Source organism: Heptranchias perlo, chromosome 1, assembly GCF_035084215.1.
Source record: "Heptranchias perlo isolate sHepPer1 chromosome 1, sHepPer1.hap1, whole genome shotgun sequence".
In the NCBI taxonomy this organism is placed as follows: domain Eukaryota; kingdom Metazoa; phylum Chordata; class Chondrichthyes; order Hexanchiformes; family Hexanchidae; genus Heptranchias; species Heptranchias perlo.
In genome coordinates this window covers 93538187-93557399 of record NC_090325.1, presented here as the reverse complement: position 1 = coordinate 93557399, position 19213 = coordinate 93538187, and the positions used below count along the sequence as shown (strand labels likewise).

The 19213-nt window shown below is 42.0% G+C and overlaps 1 protein-coding gene across 3 annotated transcripts in view; it reads right to left on the bottom strand.

Moving 5' to 3' along the window:
- The window catches only part of rfc1 (replication factor C (activator 1) 1), a 99290-nt gene that overhangs the window by 8560 nt on the left and 71517 nt on the right, over positions 1-19213 (bottom strand). For all 3 annotated transcript variants that reach the window (XM_067988687.1, XM_067988705.1, XM_067988695.1), the window contains 8 exons: positions 14521-14630; positions 11721-11835; positions 11517-11605; positions 9841-9978; positions 8883-8978; positions 7106-7204; positions 5959-6113; positions 4317-4434 (listed from right to left, as the gene is read on the bottom strand). In XM_067988687.1, the coding sequence (XP_067844788.1) occupies positions 4317-4434; positions 5959-6113; positions 7106-7204; positions 8883-8978; positions 9841-9978; positions 11517-11605; positions 11721-11835; positions 14521-14630 (920 nt within the window). The remainder of the gene's footprint in view (positions 1-4316; positions 4435-5958; positions 6114-7105; positions 7205-8882; positions 8979-9840; positions 9979-11516; positions 11606-11720; positions 11836-14520; positions 14631-19213) is intronic.

Genomic DNA, 19213 nt, shown 5'->3' with positions numbered 1-19213 from the left:
AGGCAGACAAGTACATAGACTGGCTAATATGTAATTCCAGGCCTGCCCACTCAGGCTGTCACGAGACAGCACAAAATGGTTTCCAATCACAGGAGTGGAACCAAATAAAGGTGGACCATGAAGGAGAGGCAGGGGAGGAGGATGGCATATTTGACAGTGCTGAATACTGCAGAAAAGTCAAGGAGAGAGAGTGCTCCATGGCCACAGTCACAGTGGATATCATCAGTAACCTTGACCAAAGTGGTCTCCATGCTGTGGGCAAGACAGAAACCAGATAAAAAAGGATTTGAACAGGGACTAGTGGGAGTGGTAACTATAAACAAACAGTCAGCATAACATCGGTGAGTAAACTGCTAGCTACCATGATACAGAATAAAATTACTCACTAAGAAAGACAGAGGTAAATTAAGGACAGCCAGCCCAGATTCGTAAAAGGCAAGTTAAGCTCTTTATCATTGCACTCTGCTTTTTCCTTAAAGAAGATGCAGTGGATGTTCTGTATACAGATCTTCAAAAGGCAAGTCACATTGCTGCATAGGAGATTTGTTGATAAATTTAGGGCACATTATATTAAACGGAATGAGGCAACATGGACAGGAAATTGGTTAAAGGACGGAAAATAATAGTGGTTGATGTTAGATTCAGACTGGAGGGATATGAACAGTGGTGCCCTCCCAGGGTCAGTGTTAGGACCATTTTGCAGATGATGCAAAATGCAGAGAAATTTGAGCGGATACATTTTGGGAGGAGGGAGAAGAGAAGGAAACAGGCACTAAATGTTAAAACTTTATAAAAAGGCATAGAACAGAAGACTTAGGGGTTGAGATACACAAATCATTACAAGTGGTGAGGAAAAAAAAGTGATAAATTTGTAAGAAAGCATTCGGATTCTAGGTTTTATAAACGTGGACATATAGATAGATACATTTTTGGACTCTAGGAGAATCAAGAGATATGGGGATCGGGCAGGAAAGTAGAGTTGTGGTTGAAGATCAGCCATGATCTGACTGAATGGCGGAGCAGGCTAGAGGGGCCGTATGGCCTACTCCTGCTCCTATTGCTTATGTTCTTATATAGTGCAAATGGAAAGAGGTAATGTTAAACCCATACAAATCATCGGTTAGACTACAGTTAGAATATTGTATCCAGTTTTGGGTGCTCTATTTTAGGAAGGATATCAATGCCATAGGGAAGGTGCACAAGAAATTTACTAAGACAATATCAGGAATGAGAGGCTTTAGTTGTAAGAGAATAGAGAAACAAAGGCTCTTTTCACTAGAAGAGAGAAGGTTAAAGATGAGATCTGATAGAGGTGCTCAAATTATATGGGGTTTCAAGGAGAGTTAGGGAACTCTATCTCCATTGGTTGGTGAGTCAGTAACTAGGTGGGGATAAATTTAAAATCAGCATTACGAGAACGAAGGGAGAGGTTAACAAAATGTTTTTTTTTTACCCAGAGGGTTAAGATATTGAAAGCTCAACCAGAAAAAGGGGTGGAAGCAGAATCCATAATAGCTTTTAAAAGGGAAGTGGATAAATATTTGAAGAAAAAAGAGGCTTGTGAGGAAAGGGTAGAGAAATAGGATTAAGTGGATAGCTTAGAAAGTTGGTACAGGTACGATGGGCCGAATGTCCTCCTTCTGTATGATAACATTCTATGATTCCAAGTACAAAATTCACAATTATCACAAAACAATACAATTGACAATAACCACAGATTTGTGCAACTTATCCCAAGCTTTCTCCCAAGAAATACAATGCAAATTCTACAGGCACACAGAACTATTTATTCTCGGATTTGAATACAGAAACTGAATAATGCACATTTAACGACTATTTAAAATAGAGCAGCAAATTAACCATCACAAGGTACAATTATACTAATTTTTTGGAATAGCTTAAAAAAATATTGTTATAACAATTGATGCAATTACATTATAGCATTACATTCCTCTGCATACAAAACCTGTAATGTATCGTGCTGGACACTCTACAAAACTCATTACACCAAGCAATGACATTACTCTGTCTCAAAGTGCTTCCCATCCAATGAATTACTTTCAAGTGCAGCTACTATGTAAGCAAATTGAGTAGCCATTTTGGACACAGCAAGATCTCACAAACAGCAGTCAGAAAAGGGTAGACCAAAATCCTCTTACACATAATAGGTCCAACCAAGCCAAATAAATAACATATTCAGCACTGCATATAACACTGATAGCAAGTCAAGAAGTGAGTGAGGCTGGATAAAAATTTATAAGTCAGGCCTGAATTGATTTAGTCCACTGCACGTGAAGCACTATCACATTATCATTCTTACTTTGTTTGTTTATGGTTAAATCTAAACTGTTCAAAGCTTTATTTGAAAGAAAGAACTTGCACTTGTGTAGGACATCCCAAAACACTTCATATCTGTTGGAGTATTGTCACAGCTGTTACATAGGGAAAAAACTACAGCTAATACGCGCATAACAAGGTTCCATAAACAGCAAACGAGATGATGTGGAGATGCCGATGATGGACTGGGGTGGACAAATGTAAGGAATCTTACAACACCAGGTTATAGTCCAACAATTTTATTTTAAAATCACAAGCTTTCGGAGATTATCTCCTTCATCAGGTGAGTGAGTGAAAGGTTCTCAAATCGCATATCCTATATTGGGCTGGGACACCATCACACCAATCAAAGGTGTCGTTGGTGTTCAGACAGGTTAGCCACGGAAAACAGTAGGTCCCAGTATGCTGAATACACATTGTGTCAAATTACACAGACAGAGAGAAAGAGACCCGAAAGGCAGAGAGAGAGAGAGAATATTAAAAACAGATAACTTTTTTTTCCCCTTGCTGGTGGGGTTACGTGTAGCGTGACATGAACCCAAGATCCCGGTTGAGGCCGTCCTCATGGGTGCGGAACTTGGCTATCAATTTCTGCTCGACGATTTTGCGTTGTCGTGTGTCTCGAAGGCCGCCTTGGAGAACGCTTACCCGAAGATCGGTGGCTGAATGTCCTTGACTGCTAAAGTGTTCCCCGACTGGGAGTGAACCCTCCTGTCTGGCGATTGTTGCGCGGTGTCCGTTCATCCGTTGTCGCAGTGTCTGCATGGTCTCGCCAATGTACCATGCTCCGGGGCATCCTTTCCTGCAACGTATGAGGTAGACAACGTTGGCTACCTCATACGTTGCAGGAAAGGATGCCCCGGAGCATGGTACATTGGCGAGACCATGCAGACACTGCGACAACGGATGAATGGACACCGCGCAACAATCGCCAGACAGGAGGGTTCCCTCCCAGTCGGGGAACACTTCAGCAGTCAAGGACATTCAGCCACCGATCTTCGGGTAAGCGTTCTCCAAGGCGGCCTTCGAGACACACGACAACGCAAAATCGTCGAGCAGAAATTGATAGCCAAGTTCCGCACCCATGAGGACGGCCTCAACCGGGATCTTGGGTTCATGTCACGCTACACGTAACCCCACCAGCAAGGGGAAAAAAAAGTTATCTGTTTTTAATATTCTCTCTCTCTCTCTGCCTTTCGGGTCTCTTTCTCTCTGTCTGTGTAATTTGACACAATGTGTATTCAGCATACTGGGACCTACTGTTTTCCGTGGCTAACCTGTCTGAACACCAACGACACCTTTGATTGGTGTGATGGTGTCCCAGCCTAATATAAGATATGCGATTTGAGAACCTTTCACTCACTCACCTGACGAAGGAGATAATCTCCGAAAGCTTGTGATTTTAAAATAAAATTGTTGGACTATAACCTGGTGTTGTAAGATTCCTAGCAAATGAGATGAGTGACCAGCTAATCTGTTTTTTGGTGGTGTTGGTTAAGGGAGAAATGTTGTCCAGGACATTGGTAGAACTGCCTGTGCTTATTTGAACAGTTGTATGGGATATTATTTAACATGTACTTGAATAAGCAGACTTAATAACATTGCACCCAAAAGAGAGCAACTTTATTGATGCAGCACTGCCTCAGTACTGCACTGAAATGTCAGACTAGATTATAAACTCCTGTCCTGGAGTGGGACTCGAACCCATTCTTCTTACTCAGAGTTAAGAGTTGTATCCGATGGAGCGAAACAGATGCATGGCATTATAAATATATTGGTTTATTATTAGTTAATTGGTAAGTAACCTGCAATTATGGAAACTGCAAACCTCAATTCCAGAACTTGCGAAACAAAGTCATTTCTAACAATTCAAGTGAGGCACATGTTGGGATCAGTAACAGACATGCAAGGTAACAGGAAAGAATGAGAGAAAGAATGCCATCCTAATCAATACGCGATGGCCTCACACCAGCACTGACCTGAGTAGGGAGTAGATTCCACGTCTGCAGAGAGCGGATTTGTTTATCAACAAGGTCCCCATCACAGATACTTTCTGCCGTCTTACTCAACAGCATTAGGTGCTTCCTCAGGTTTGTTCTAAAACATAAGCACAGCACAACACAACTAACAGCTGCAAGTGCAGTAGGATTCAGAAATTACACTTGTTCATTTGTTGCAAATTACATGACAAGACCACTGGGGAAAGACAGCTATGAACATGCAGATCAACAGTTTATAAGAGAGATTCAGAACAATGAAAGCAACCAAACTCAGCTGCTGGATGAAAGCATTTAGTCACAAAAATACTGCTATTCAAAACTGACATTCAGCATTTAAGTGTAAACGTAATGGTGAAATGAGTATTGGGATTTTACGGTTCATTCTGTGCAAATGTATAGCTATTAAAGGGAAACAGTCCATTTTTTTAAAATGGTGAATTACAATCATTCACTCCAACACAACCCTCTGCCAGGTGCCCTCAACTATATGTCACTGTGCTGTGGAAAACTCCAGCTTTGACATTTACACTTCAGCTATTGGCATTCCAGTCCCTTCCTGCAGTAATAGAGGCATAGAGTGCAAGTAAGGCAGTCATGATGAACCTTTATACAACACTGGTTCAACCACAACTGGAGTACTGTGTCCAGTTCTGGGCACCGCACTTTAGGAAAGATGTGAAGGCCTTAGAGAGGGTGCAGAAGAGATTTACTAAAATGATTCCAGGGATGAGGGACTTCAGTTACATGGATAGACTGGAAAAGCTGAGGCTGTTCTCCTTGGAACAGAGAAGGTTGAGAGGAGATTTGATAGAGGTATTCAAAATCATGAAGGGTCTGGACAGAGTAGACAGAGAGAAACTGTTCCCATTGGCGGAAGGGTCAAGGACCAGAGGACACAGATTTAAGGTGATTGGCAAAAGAACAAAAAGTGATAGGAGGAAAAACTTTACGCAGAGAGTGGTTAGGATCTGGAATGCACTGTGAGGGGGGGGGGGGCGGGGGGAGGCCGATTCAAGCATGGCCTTCAAAAGGGAACTGGATAATTACTTGAAAGGAAAACATTTGCAGGGTTACGGGATAGGACGGGGGAGTGGGATTAGCTGGATTGCGCTTGCATAGACGGCACGGACTCGATGGGCCGAATGGTCTCCTTCCTTGCTGTGATTCACAGGCCTGATATAACCATATACTTTAAAAGTTCTCTATATAATTTTAAAATTGTGCTGTGCACACTCTTGGGCAGAAGTTCCTCTGAAACTATCTGTCGTGACACTACCCTTTGAACATTCTCCTGGTCTGCTGCTGAATCACCTGGGTTTAACCTTAGTTGGCAGTTTAATGGTCTCATTACCAGATTACTTAAAGTCAACAGGTAATTGATTATTATTGAACCCGGAATGACTTGGCGCTCTTGGGTGAAGTCATTTAGACACATTACTAATAAATTAATAATGGCATCACCAGTTCAGACAACACAAACAGCCCAACTTTATTTCAACATTTTTGTACAAAAGATTTAAATTCAAAGATGTAAATATATCCCCAAAAGATGTTACACAAAATGTAGAAGACGGTGTAAAACTAGAGGACGCGGGGAGCATGTCAATACTCTGCTACTTACCCAGCAGCTGCTGGCTTCACATGCAAGTAGTTTTCTTGAACAAAAAGTGGTGCTATTGAGTAATCATGAAAGAATAGGTCTGACTTGTCGATCAGACTCATACGAGTGGTCTCCTCACCAGCACCAAACACTTTTCTCACAACATCAAAGGGACCCTGAAATCAGGAGGTTGACTTTGTAATCACTGTTTATATTTTTAAAATAAACAGTGCGTTTATGTAACAGATTATCCAATAGGTATTTATATTAACCAAAATTCATGCCTTGTTCAAAATATTAATAGGTTCATCACAAATACTACCCAGATATAACAAGCAAGATAAAGAGAGCACAATGTGATCCATTTTTGTATTTATATCCCTCTTCCCCTTGTAGCTTTTCCTTAGCAGTTCCCCCATTGTTGTAAAGGTTTACTGTGTCATTTTTGCCGCCAATGCCGTTTCATGATCTGTACTTTACCCCATTAAAAAAAGCAGCAAAATAGCAAGTGGGTATTGCAGAGGGTTTGTACACTGACCATTCAACTCTATCTGCACAGAGGGTTTGTACACTGACCATTTATCTCTATCAGTTGGGTGCGACTCCAGCTCAAACTGAAGGGATGAAAGTTATCTCTTTCAGCTGGGTCTAAGGGTCCTTTAAGGATCCTGCATGAAAGGAGGTTTGGCAATCTCAACTCACTTCACAGTGGACATGAGCTCACATCACAAACTACCCCATTTTTGGCACTAATTGGTAACGTCACCCAGGCCTTAGGATGGCTAGTGCTGGAAGTGGATAAATGTCACATTGGTGCAAGAGAGGATGTTGGGGTTGATTCTTCTTGTTGGGATTGAACAGAAGGAACTTTAATCAAACTATTCTGTACCTGGCCTGGGAGTGTTTGATACTGATGCTGGATGTCATAAATGGGAATGTCCTCCACTTCCCAGCACTAACATCCCTTACTGTGAGCAGAAATTTCATCAAAAGGCAATTATAAATGTCACCAAATTACACCAAGCAAGAGCAAATATCAGTGCTGGGATACAAATTCATGAGCGTTTGGAGGGGAATCCAAAACTCCACAAATTATATTTTATATAATAATTCTATTCCTACAATATATTTAAGAAAGAATAAATCACTGCACAAATGATGGACTCACCAGTTTAATATCTTTCCTGGACTTGCTGCCATTGTCTTTGGCCTGGTCGTAAGTCAGAATCTTGTTTTCTGCACACCACATACTGAGATTATGCAGAACCTAGTGGGAACGAAAAACATACGGTCAATGGTAGAATGAGTGTATGAACATGTACGACTCATGCTGGGTTGGTGGATAGACAGCAAAAGTATAAGGAGACTGCAGAACACTTTAAACTGCCCAAGGTCCCTGTTCCAGAATAGAAACTGATAAGCTTGGAATTATTTCCTCCCACCCAACTCCGTCCACAAACACTATTTCAGTTAGGGCCATGGACATCATACACCTGAAAGGGGTGCCCCTTTACTCCAAAGCTTGCTAATGTCTCCCAACTACCTGCCACCATGAGCTGCATGAGGGACACTATTTGAGTTAACTATTTGGCACCATTCCCATTTGCCAAGGATCAGATCCTCAGACACAGCGAAGACAGTAGCCAAATTTTGGGGGGGAGGGGTGCGGAAAGAGAGGGAAGACAGCATATGGCAGGATTTTTTTTTTAAGAAATGCAACATACAGCGAGGCAAGAGTGGTGGAGTATTTTCCAACACATAGCTAACAATAAGGCTCTTAACATTCAAGTTTTTATCTGATGACATTACTGTCAATGTTATTTAAACTCCTGCTGAAGGTGCTGTGAAGCCAGTTGTTGAACAATGAACTGATCAAACAAGTGCGGATTGACCAGGATAATCGTGAGCAAATTGTGTAGGTCCCTCTCACAAGTGATGACAGACTCTATATTCAACGGCTTACTGTAAAGTAAATACTGGGAAACCGGGGAAGCAAATGAATTTAAGTTTTTCCATTACCGGATATTAGCAGTAAAACAAAGAGTCTGCACAGTTAGAGGAGCAAAGGGAATTTGCTCAAACAGGCAGTTCTGTAACATATCAAAAAGAAGCTGGGGTTAGAGGGCTGAGCATCACTGAACTAGCTTACGCAGATGTGATTGGGAACATAGGAACAGCAGTAGGCCATTTAGCCCCTTGAGTCTGTTTTGCCATTCAATTAGATCATGGCTGATCTGTACCTCAACTCCATTTACCTGCCTTTGCTCCATATCCTTACCTAACAAAAATCTATCGCTCAGTCTTGAAACCTTCAAGTGTCCCAGCATCCACAGCCTTTTGGGAGAGAGAGAGTTCCAGATTTCTACTACCCTTTGTGTGACAATGTGCTTCCTGATTTCACTCCTGAATGGCCTAGCTCTAATTATAAGATTATGTCCCCTTGTTCTTGATTCCCCCACCAGAGGAAATAGGGTAGATACAGAGAAACTATCAAATCCTTTTAACAAATTAAACACCTTGATCAGATCACCCCTCAATCTTCTATACTCAAGGGAATACAGGGCAAGTTTATGCAACCTCTCCTCAGAATTTAAGCCTTCAAGCCCTGGTATCATTCTGGTGACTCTGCGCTGCATCCCCCCCAAGGGCAATATATTCTTCCTGAGGTGTGGTGCCCAACACTGAACGCAGTACTCCAGATGGGATCTGACCACGGCTCTGTACAACTGAATCATAACCTCCTCCCCTTTGTATTCCAGCCCCCTTGAGATAAAGACCAACATTCCATTAGCCTTTTTGTACCTGTGCAACAGCTTTTAGTGATTGTGTACATTGGCACCATATTACTTTACAGTCTTCAAGCACACACAAGTACAAACATGTTGTCGTCAATTCTGTAGTTCTCTGCCAAGATTTCAGTTCACATCACCAGTGCAGTCACTAACCTGTCGGATATCCTGATTGGCTGCAAGTATAATTTCATTCATAGCTGGTGGAGGAATCTTCAAGCCTTCTTTAAAAGCAACAGTCATCATAGCACCCTGAAAAGAGAGAAAGAGAACAGGGCTTACAAAAGGCAAATGGAGGATCAATTATATCAATGTTTCTACAGGAACGGAGCAGACAATGATGGTTGTTTTATTTTAAATATCTTTTATTGGTGGGTTTGAGGAAAGATGGTAGTAGTTATTAAGTTGCTATAAAGTAACTGCTCTGTAAAATATAAAATACAGAAAATGCTGGAAACATTCAGCAGGTCAGGCAGCATCTATGGAGAGAGAAACAGAGTTAACGTTTCAGGTTGACCTGAAAAGTCATTGACCTGAAACATTAACTCTGTTTCTCTCTCCACAGATGCTGCCTGACCTGCTGAATGTTTCCAGCATTTTCTGTTTTTATTTCAGATTTCCAGCATCTTCAGTATTTTGCTTCTGTAATATATAATGCTCCCTTTGTCCCTATGTGGGAAAGACTCAAATTTACTGTACTTCACAAAAAAGACTCTCCCAAAGTTCTTAAATAAAAATTAGCAGAGTTTAATTGGATAAGTGCTAAAGCAGCTAGGCTCATACACTGCACTGAACACAGCGGTGACTAGTTCTAAACACAACACTACTCACCTACCATTTGTGCCCGAGCTTGCGTGTGAGAGGTTACACCTAGCTCTTACGCAAGCATGGCAAGTGGGGGCAAAAATCTGTAGAATGGGGGTGGGGGTGACATTGGAGGCACAATTCATATGTCAAAAGAATCAATACTTGGGTGGCTGAATAGCATAAAACTCATAGTTGTTATCTTTATGGCAGTGTAACCAATGCACTGAAATTTTAACAACCAGGGAACCACGTGGTAGCAGAATGACAGTCATTTGACACAACAGATGGACAACTATTCATGCCCCACCTTGATTTGTTCTACTCGAGGCCGCTGGAAGCGGAGGTCGAAGCAATAATTGGCCAATGAACGGATCTTGGGATGATTCCGGTCGTTACACATACAGATTATAGGAACCTTGGTCTGTTTAATGAGAGCAATCAGTTCCTGAAATAGAAGAATAAAAATACAACCAACGTCACACCTAAGTTCCTTTAAGATGGTTAGAGCAGGCACTCTGCATCTGCCCTCTCACGTGACAAGACCAAGAGGGGAGAAGGAAATCATGACCGCTAATCCAGATACGACACAGACGCCACATCTCAATAATTACAGCATAGCACTTACCTTTGCTGCTATGACATGGATCTGTGCTTCTCGGATTAGTAAGTGGTGTCAAAACCTGGCATTTTGGCATCTTATTTCACTGCGAAGGTTTGAGAAAGGTTTTCTAGATAATTTTTCTATGTATCCCTAACTTCTGGTTTTCCCTTCCATGGTGAGATTCCATTGGTTAAGTCACCCTCTGGTAACTCACCCAGGGGACCATTCTTCACCTAGACAGTCAATGTCTACACGTTGCTCAGCATCACCACTGGTCCCAAAGCAGTCCTCCTTTCAGGTCCACAGACATGCAACTGCAACTAGGAAAGGAATTTTCCAGATTCTTTCTCCCCCCTAATTGGACTGGGTTTTTAATCTGGTATTTTGCCTCTCCGAGGAGATTACATGTCTTTCCGGTGGGGTGGGGAGTGTATATATTGTGGTGCACAGGGCATCACAGTTGTGTGGGACAGGCTGGATGGACCAGTGGGTCTTTTGCTGTCCGTTATTGTCATAACTCAGAGATCACTACATATGAATCAGGATTAGGAATTCTGACGAATTTTCCCCTCCTTAGCCCAGGTCTATTGAAGCCAATTGTTGCATCTTAACTGCTGGTTTAGCCGAGATCAGCAAACTAAGCACAGACTGTGGACTTCATCTACCCACCATCCTCAGTTCCCAACTAGAGTTTTTTTCTTCCAGATTAATAAAACCAATACTGCTACGGTAACTCAGTGGCGATGGTACTAGATTAGTAACCCAGAGGTAGTGAGTTCAAATTCCACTGTGTCAAGGTATGACTGTGACTTCAATAAATCTGGTCATTTTGAGCTGGCACAAGAAAATGACCATGCCGGATTATCATTAAACCTAACTGGTTCCCTAATGGGAAGGGAACCTGCCACCCACCCCTACCCAGTCTGGCCTATGTGTGACCGCAGTCCCATATGACGTGGTTGACTATTAATGCCTCCGTGGCAACTAAGGACGGGCAATAAATACTGGCTTACCAGTGTCACCACATCCCAAGAACAAATAAAGAAAATCCCATACAAAGCAAGTGCTCATTGGCAGGGGTAAAAAAAAAGAAAAAATCCGCACTCCAAAAACAACTTCAATGAAAAGACGTCCCCAGCTCAGTCAATACTACAGGAAATTAATAACAATCTCACTGGGGTACTCGAGTTCATACTAAATACTGATGGTGTATTCTTGGAAACACCACCCTGCAAATACAATGGTAAACAGCAGTCCTCCTGTCCACAGCCACCCCAGTCCTCAAGCATAAACAAGATGTGGCATTTTATTAGAGTTCCCTGGTTAAATGTTATTTAAACGAACAAACGTCTATATCAAATGAAGCCATCAAACTGTGTTACCTGCATCCCTCCCCTGTCCTCATTGCCAGCCATCCCATCCACCTCATCCATGATTAGCAAGTGTTTGCTGCTTACTGATGATGAAACTCCTGAAAAGGAAACCATAACTTTTATTTAAAAAAATCATTTCAATCATTTGTCAAACAGAACTGGCAGTGTATGGGCAAATAGTGATCTAAACCCACTACACACATCAGGACGTACCAGAGTAGAATCCTTTGATGCTGGTGTTGTTCAGTGACTCTGCTATCACTTGCTTCAGAGTGTTCTTGCTGCGGGTATCACTGGCATTGAGTTCAACATAACTGTACCCCAGATCCTTCCAGAAAAAAAAATACATAATGTGCATTGTGTCAATATTTTTTTGGTGCAAAATCCCGATGAAGGGCCAATGCCCTTGGTAAAGGCCAAAGTCCAAGACAGTAACAGGAAGGCGAGGTAAATCAAGAAACACGGGTTAGGTGACACCAAGCTTGGGTATTAAGAGACCTGTAGATTGTAGGGTTTTTATTTTACGTTGAAAAACCTAGGAGAAAGTAAATTCCCCTATTCAGATACAAACAGTACCAACTGACACGAGAGAAACAAAACAGAAAACAAGGTTTTGATGAGTGCAAGAAACTACATTGACTTCCATTACTGTTATAGCTACGCAGTTCACAATCAGGCTTTTTCGGAGGGATGAGAGTGCAAAGAGCTATGCTGTAAAGTTTGCATTTTATATAATTTCAGTTTTGATGGATGTATTCAATGCACAACTTAATTGCTACTGTTCCTTTAGATACTGAAATCAGCTTCATTTGACAAGAGACATTTCATAACTAGTGTTTCAAGTCACAGCATTTTGATGAGGCAAAGCAATAGGTAATGGTGACAACAGGACATCCTAATGCAATGTTCTACACTGTGACATGAACTGGCTTTAGGTTGTGGAATTTCTCCCTTACTTTACCCATTTTCTGCACTAATTTCTCCTCTCAAATACATTTACTCCTTGCTGGGCTAAGATTCCACAAGCTCCAATGATCCTCTGGTACCTCACTCAGGAGACCATTCTTCATGTTTGAGCCTTAATCAGGAGTGTTGGCAGGCTATTTCATTGAAGAAGCATCACATGCCAGCCATATTCTATCCTCACCCACCTGTACAGCTCAACTCATTGGATAAACCCACTTTGCCATCAAGAGAACGTACGTTTTTATTATATTAATTTTTACCTGTTTGGTCTTGCATCATATGCACCAGTGTTTAAAACTACCATTGTCCCATGCACTAAAATGCCTTTTAACAACCTGCAAACAGGGATGTGGCTCTGAGAAATGAGCTCTCTTCTGAATGTGTAAGTTTATGATTCCAACTGATGAATAATAATTCTACTTCTTTATGAATCGTAGCAAGTACCAAGTAAAACAATAATGTTGGTAAATTGTCCGAGTATAGACACAAGCATCTAGTTCTATAGTTATTGGGCACATAAAAGGTTTCAAAAGCCTTCAACTCAGGAGATCTTAGGGTTTTTTTTTATTACCAATGGTGCTGATATGAATATTAGTGAAAGATTTACAAAGGCTCGAGATAGGTAATACTATCCATCTCCAGGAGTGTCTAAGAGTATGGTGGGGAAAGCATAGGACCGGACTTGAGGGAATGCACTGCAAGATACTACAATCTGATCAGATCAAACCTGGAGTACGGTGTACACTTCTGGGCACCATAACAAAGGAGCCATCTAGACCCTACAGGTGGTGTAGAGGAGAGGAAAGAAGTTGATTCCTAGTGTCAGAAGAGCAATGAGGAACGACTTGATAAACTAGGGAAGAGAGACATATCTCAGCTGGCACCTTGTAAAAAGGTAGACGATACTCAATGGGAATGGAGAAAATTAACCCGAAACAGTACTTTCTTATGCAGCAGGGCGGCAAGGCAAGAGGGCAGATTGAAGGTTGTGATGAGAGTGCTCTATAGCTGAGATGGGTTTTCCAGGAAGAGGGAGGTCAGGACATTGGATTAACTTAAGAAACATGTAGATGCTGCAATAGGAAGAGGGCAGGGTTGGTCATCTGCAAGAATGAGATCAAATGGGCTAAACAGCCTTCTTTATCTGAACCAAGCTGTAAAATCGACAGTTGTTCAGTTTGACATGAATTGTTCTCTAATTGTTCATGCAAAATGATCCACTATCAATACGCTTTTTCTGGGAAAGAAAAAGATCTCAGGTCCTGTACCCTTTCCAAAATGCAAATTTATAAGATATGAAGTTTGATTATTAATGAGAGAGTTGCTTGAAAGATTGCACAAGTTGTTCTAAGTGTAAATATATTTAATCAATATTTCCACATTTTCTCTCGAGCCAGTCCATTCAGTGCTGTGAATCATCCATTAATTAAATACCGTGCATTACTAGTGGAAAATTAATACAAACATTGCCTAGTTCTCATTGTGACATATGCTTTTAACTGAGCGCTGAGATAACACATGCCTGTGACATTTGTGTTTTGACAATAAGAAAGTTCACTGCCCTCCATGTCAGCGTATTGATCCATTGCTGCATTTTAACTGCAGCTGCATCGATTCCAGTCAGTCAGTACCTTCTTTACACTGCCTGGCTGGAACTGTTATCCTCATGCCCAGGAGAGAGCTCTGTGCACACATGCGAGTGGAGCTCTTCTCCCAGCAATTAAAATTTAAATGTTTAGAGAATGTGAGCGGCAGGATCCCCACTGTAAAATAAAAATATATACATGAACTGCAGGTGGGTCTAAAAAGTGTACAGGAAGTCCAAGAGACTGACTGGTACTTCCTAAATCATAGTAGGAGTAATACTCCATGGGGAGTCAAACCCAAGTAATGCGAGACTATCTCCTCCAAGTGTATCACGTTGCATCTCTGGATTTATACTGCAGCTTTAGTGTTACTGCAAAACGCAAAAACTGCATTATAAAATGCACAGGATGTTAATTGTGGAAGGGAAAGACATTCTATTCTAGCACTGATATATTCTTACCTTAGAAACTAGAGTGGCTGTGGTCGTTTTACCTACACCGGGAGGACCAGACAGCAGTGCAGCTTTGAAACTTGAACCATCATCCTTCCCACCAAATTTGCTGAACTTCACTGTACAAAAACATAAAAAAATGTAATTGCATGCTCTGTATTATACAGCCAAAACAATGTATAATTTATTACTAAGAGAAAGCATACTAGGGCTGATGTTTATGCAACTCGTGTCCTAAGTGAGCTTGAGATCCCCGCGTTAGCAATTATTCAGTGATCCCTGCACAAATTGGACCCTATTGTTGGCAAAAAAAAACCAGAGTGGAGATGAGGAGTATTTTTTTTTTTAAACGCACCGAGTTGTTATGATCTAGAAGGGCGAAAGGATGATGGAAGCTGAGGAACGTAGGAACAGGAGTAGGCCATTCAGCCCCTCGAGCCTATTCCACCATTCAATGAGATCATGGCTAAACTGTATCCTAACTCCATATCCCTTAATACCTTTGGCTAGCAAAAATCTATCGATCTCAGATTTAAAATTATTAATTGAGCTAGCATCAACTGCTTTTTGAGAGAGTTTTCTCCATATTTCTACCATCCTTTGTGTGAAGAAGTATTTTCTAACTTCTAACTCCTGATTGGCCTACCTCTGATTTTACAGTTATGTCTCTTTGTCCTAGGTTCCCCACCACCAGATAAAGTTTCTATCTACCCTATCAATTCCTTTCAAAATTCTAAAAACCTCAAACCACCACTTAACCTTCTATATTCCAGGGAATACAAGCCTAGATTATGTAATCGCTCCTCATAATCTAACCCTTGGAGCCATGGTAACATTTTGGTGAATCTCCACTGCACTCCATCCAAGGCCAATATATCCTTTCTAAGGAACAGTGCCCAGAACTGTACACAGTACTCTAGATGTGGTCTAACCAGGGCTTTGTATAGCCATAGCAAAACTTCCTCCACTACATCTAAAGGCCTAGAATATAAAAAGGCTAACATTCCATTAGCTTTTTGATTATTTTTTGTACCTGATCACTACATTTTAGTGATCTGTGTTTATGAACCCCTAAATCTCTTTAGGCCTCCACTGTTCCTAGCTTTTCACCATTTAAAAAACTCAGATCTAACCTTCTTTGTTCCAAAATGGATGACCCCACTCTTGCCTGTGTTGAAATCCATCTGCCACAGTTTTGCCCACTCACCTAATCTATCAATGTCTCTTTGTAATTTTATGCTCCCATCTACACTACTTACTGTGCCACCAATCTTTGTGTCATTAGCAAACTTGGATATATGGCTCTCTAGTGTGTTATTGAAGTCATTAATAAATATAGTGGAGGCCCCAGCACGGATCCTTGTTTGACACCACTAGTCACTTCCTTCCAATTCGAGTACATACCCATTTTCCCTACTCTCGGTCTTCTACCACCTAACCATCTCCTAACTAGCGCCCTCTACATTGTCCCGTCAAATACTCTCAGGAACCGGTACAGCACAGGTTAGATAGAGTAAAGCTCCCTATACACTGTCTCATCAAACGGATTCAACAGTAACTTTCAAAACCAAAGTGGATATATACTTGAAAAGGAAAAATCTGCAGGGCCGTGGGAAAGAGCAGAGGAGTGGGACTAATTGGATAGCTCTTTCAGAGAGCCAGCACATACACAATAGGCTGAATGGCCTCCTTCTGTGCTGTATGATTCTATGACATGTATGCTTGTGAATCACTGTGCTATGTTAACTAAAATTAAGCTTCTACAAAAAATTGAACTATGCAGGGGAAAAGGTTAGATTCCGATGCCAGTTGGAATTCAAGTGCCTAAAAACAATGACATTTCTAATGGTAAGAGACAAAATTCTAATATGTAGAGAGCAAACTGTCACTTATATGAAGATGTGTATACGGTTAAAAATTCGAGTAAAGGTTGTGCTGATACGGCAAATTGCTGAAGAATAACGAAGAACTACTAACAAGCGAAGAGACCTTAAGGATGGTTAAAAACAAGAATAAGGAAGAACAGATGTCCAATGTTATGTTCCAAATATGATAAGTAAGTCACGGGAACTGGTCCCAACAAGGAGGTTATAAAAAGTCTGAAGAGAAATACTGGAACAGGAAGCGGCCATTCAGCCTCTCAAGCCTGTTCTGCCATTCAATTAGATCATAGCTGATCTATATCTCCATTTACCCGCCTTGGTGCGTAACCCTTAATACCCTTGCCTAATAAAAATTTATCAATCTCAGTTTTGAAATTTTCAATTGACCTAGCCTCAACATATTTTTGTGGGGGGGATAGGTGAACTGCTTTCATCTGACAAGAGGAGTCAACGGCAGGCCAAGAACGCCCCAAAACAGGTTAATCTGGCCCTACGATAGAAGAGTCGACAGACTGATCGGGCATACGGACCCAGGTTCCCTACGAGGAAAGCAAGCAGTAGGTCATGTACAATGTTCTGCTGAAGTATTAAATGATTATAAATAAACTTAAAAGAAACTAGAGCCTCTGTCTCTCTCTATTCTAGATTCACATCAAAACCAAATAAACGTCCCAGACAAGTCTGCTACTGGCTTGGGCCATGTATTATACATCAACTGTCCGAGACAGGTTAGTTTTATCCAGACGATAATTAAATAATTCTGTGCCGGGAACGCGTGGGCTGTGGGGCAGAATATCCAGTGTGGCAGCAAATTTAAAGAGCTGCTGCTGTGCCTTAAGTGGCAGCAACAGATTTTGGCAATTTGTGGCTTGCTGCAGGAATTCCATTCATTTGTTTGCGATTGATGGTTGAAGGCAGCGCAAGGGTCCAGGGAAAAGAGGAAACTGAAAGAGCCCTGGAGGTCATGCTGAAGGGAGGTGCAGCAAAGGACAGCTGCCCTCCGTGGAGAAGCAGGACACTCTTCCCCAAAAAAAATCTGCTGCCTGGGGGAATGCGACGGAGCAGGTGAACATAGTTTCACATATGCTGAGGTCAGCCACACAGATGAGCGACATTTTCCCCCAAGTTGAGGAAGGTAAGTGTACGCTGCTTTTAACTGTTTCAAGTGTAATGGTACGGCATGCCTAGAACAAAGACTTTCACTACATACAGCTACACTTTAACTGTAGATGATTGCTTCTATGTGTTGTTCACTTTAGAATCTTTTTTTTAAAAACACAAATACAAGCCAGCCCAAATTAATGGGTGGCAAACCTTCAGGTTGCCAAGGAAACCTTTAAATTATGTGGCTCAATCAGAAAACTTTGGCCCACTAATTTATCTTTCACCATGCGGCATTGCTCACTAACTTCTGCATACTTTAGGCGGCAGGGTAGCCCCGTGCACTGTAATGTTTGTGCTCTTCAAAGTTCCAGCCTTCACCAATTTATTTCAACCTGCAGGAAGAAACAGCGCAAAAGGGAAAAGAGGCGCGAAGAATAGGTAATGGTTCCGCCAGCCTCAAACTCCTAACCCCTCTCGGGGAAATTACTCTCCAGGCAGTGGGCTTGGAATCAAAAGAGACGATTGAAGAGGGTCATGCTGCAAAGTATCTCCCAGTTGCAGGCTAGTACCCATCACAGATGTTTATTCTTCCTCCCCAGCTAGTCACACACTCAGGCACACTGTCATTTACAAACTTAGCAGGCACCACAGTATCAAAGCATACCATGTATTGGTAAGACACGCATAAGAAGGAGTGGGTCACTGATACCATTGTAATAATACATGGTACTCCTATAGAAGTCTCCGAGGAGCTACCAGCCATATCCCAAGGATGCTGAGATTATCACCTACACAGCGCCTATCATCACTCATTCCTTTCATCCCAAGCATGAGCACAGGTAAATTCAATCCAGGATTTAAATTCTGCAATTCAGGAGAGAGCACTGGTGAAGCACTCAGGATAAGTAAGGAGGCACAAGTGGAATTGGAGGGGAAGCAAGCAGAATTGACGGAGAAGCAGGAATTTGCTGGCTGGAGAGCCAGGTCAATACCCCCTTCAGCTGCCTCCCCCTTAACAGGGGTCTTGTACAGCTGTGGGTTCTCTCGTCCTAGCTGGGATCCAGTGTCCATGAGTCTGGTCTGTCTGGATTCTCCAGCAGGGAAATCGGTGGGACTATCCCCTGACTCAGGGCTCAGTGACCTCACTGCAATGCTGTGACCACTCCCACACAAGTCGCTGGACACCAGGTTGGGGGCAACTTTGCCTAATTTTTCAAACCCCTCTCCCTCCACACCCATTGATTTAAATTTAAAATCAAATTTAAAATTCTCATCCTTGCTTTCAAATCCCTCCGTGGCCTCGCCGCTCCCTATTTCTGTAACCTCCTCCAGCCCTACAACCAGAGATCTTTGCGTCCCTCCAATTATGGTCTCTTGTCCATCCCCGATTTCCTTTGCCCCACCATTGGCTGCCAAGCCTTCAGCTGCCTAGGCCCTAAGCTCTGGAATTCCATGCCTAAACCTCTCCACCTCTCTCTCCTCCTTTAAGTCACGCCTTAAAATCTGCCTCTTTGACCAAGCTTTTGGTCACGTGCCCTAATATCTCCTTATGTGGCTTGGTGCCAAATTTTGTCTTATTTCGCTCTGTGAAGCGCCTTGGGACGTTTTACTACGTTAAAGGCCCTATATAAAAGCATGTTGTTGTTGTACACATGCATTCAAACTCACGACATGAGAATATTTACCTACAGAGATCAGTTTGTGCAGATAGAACG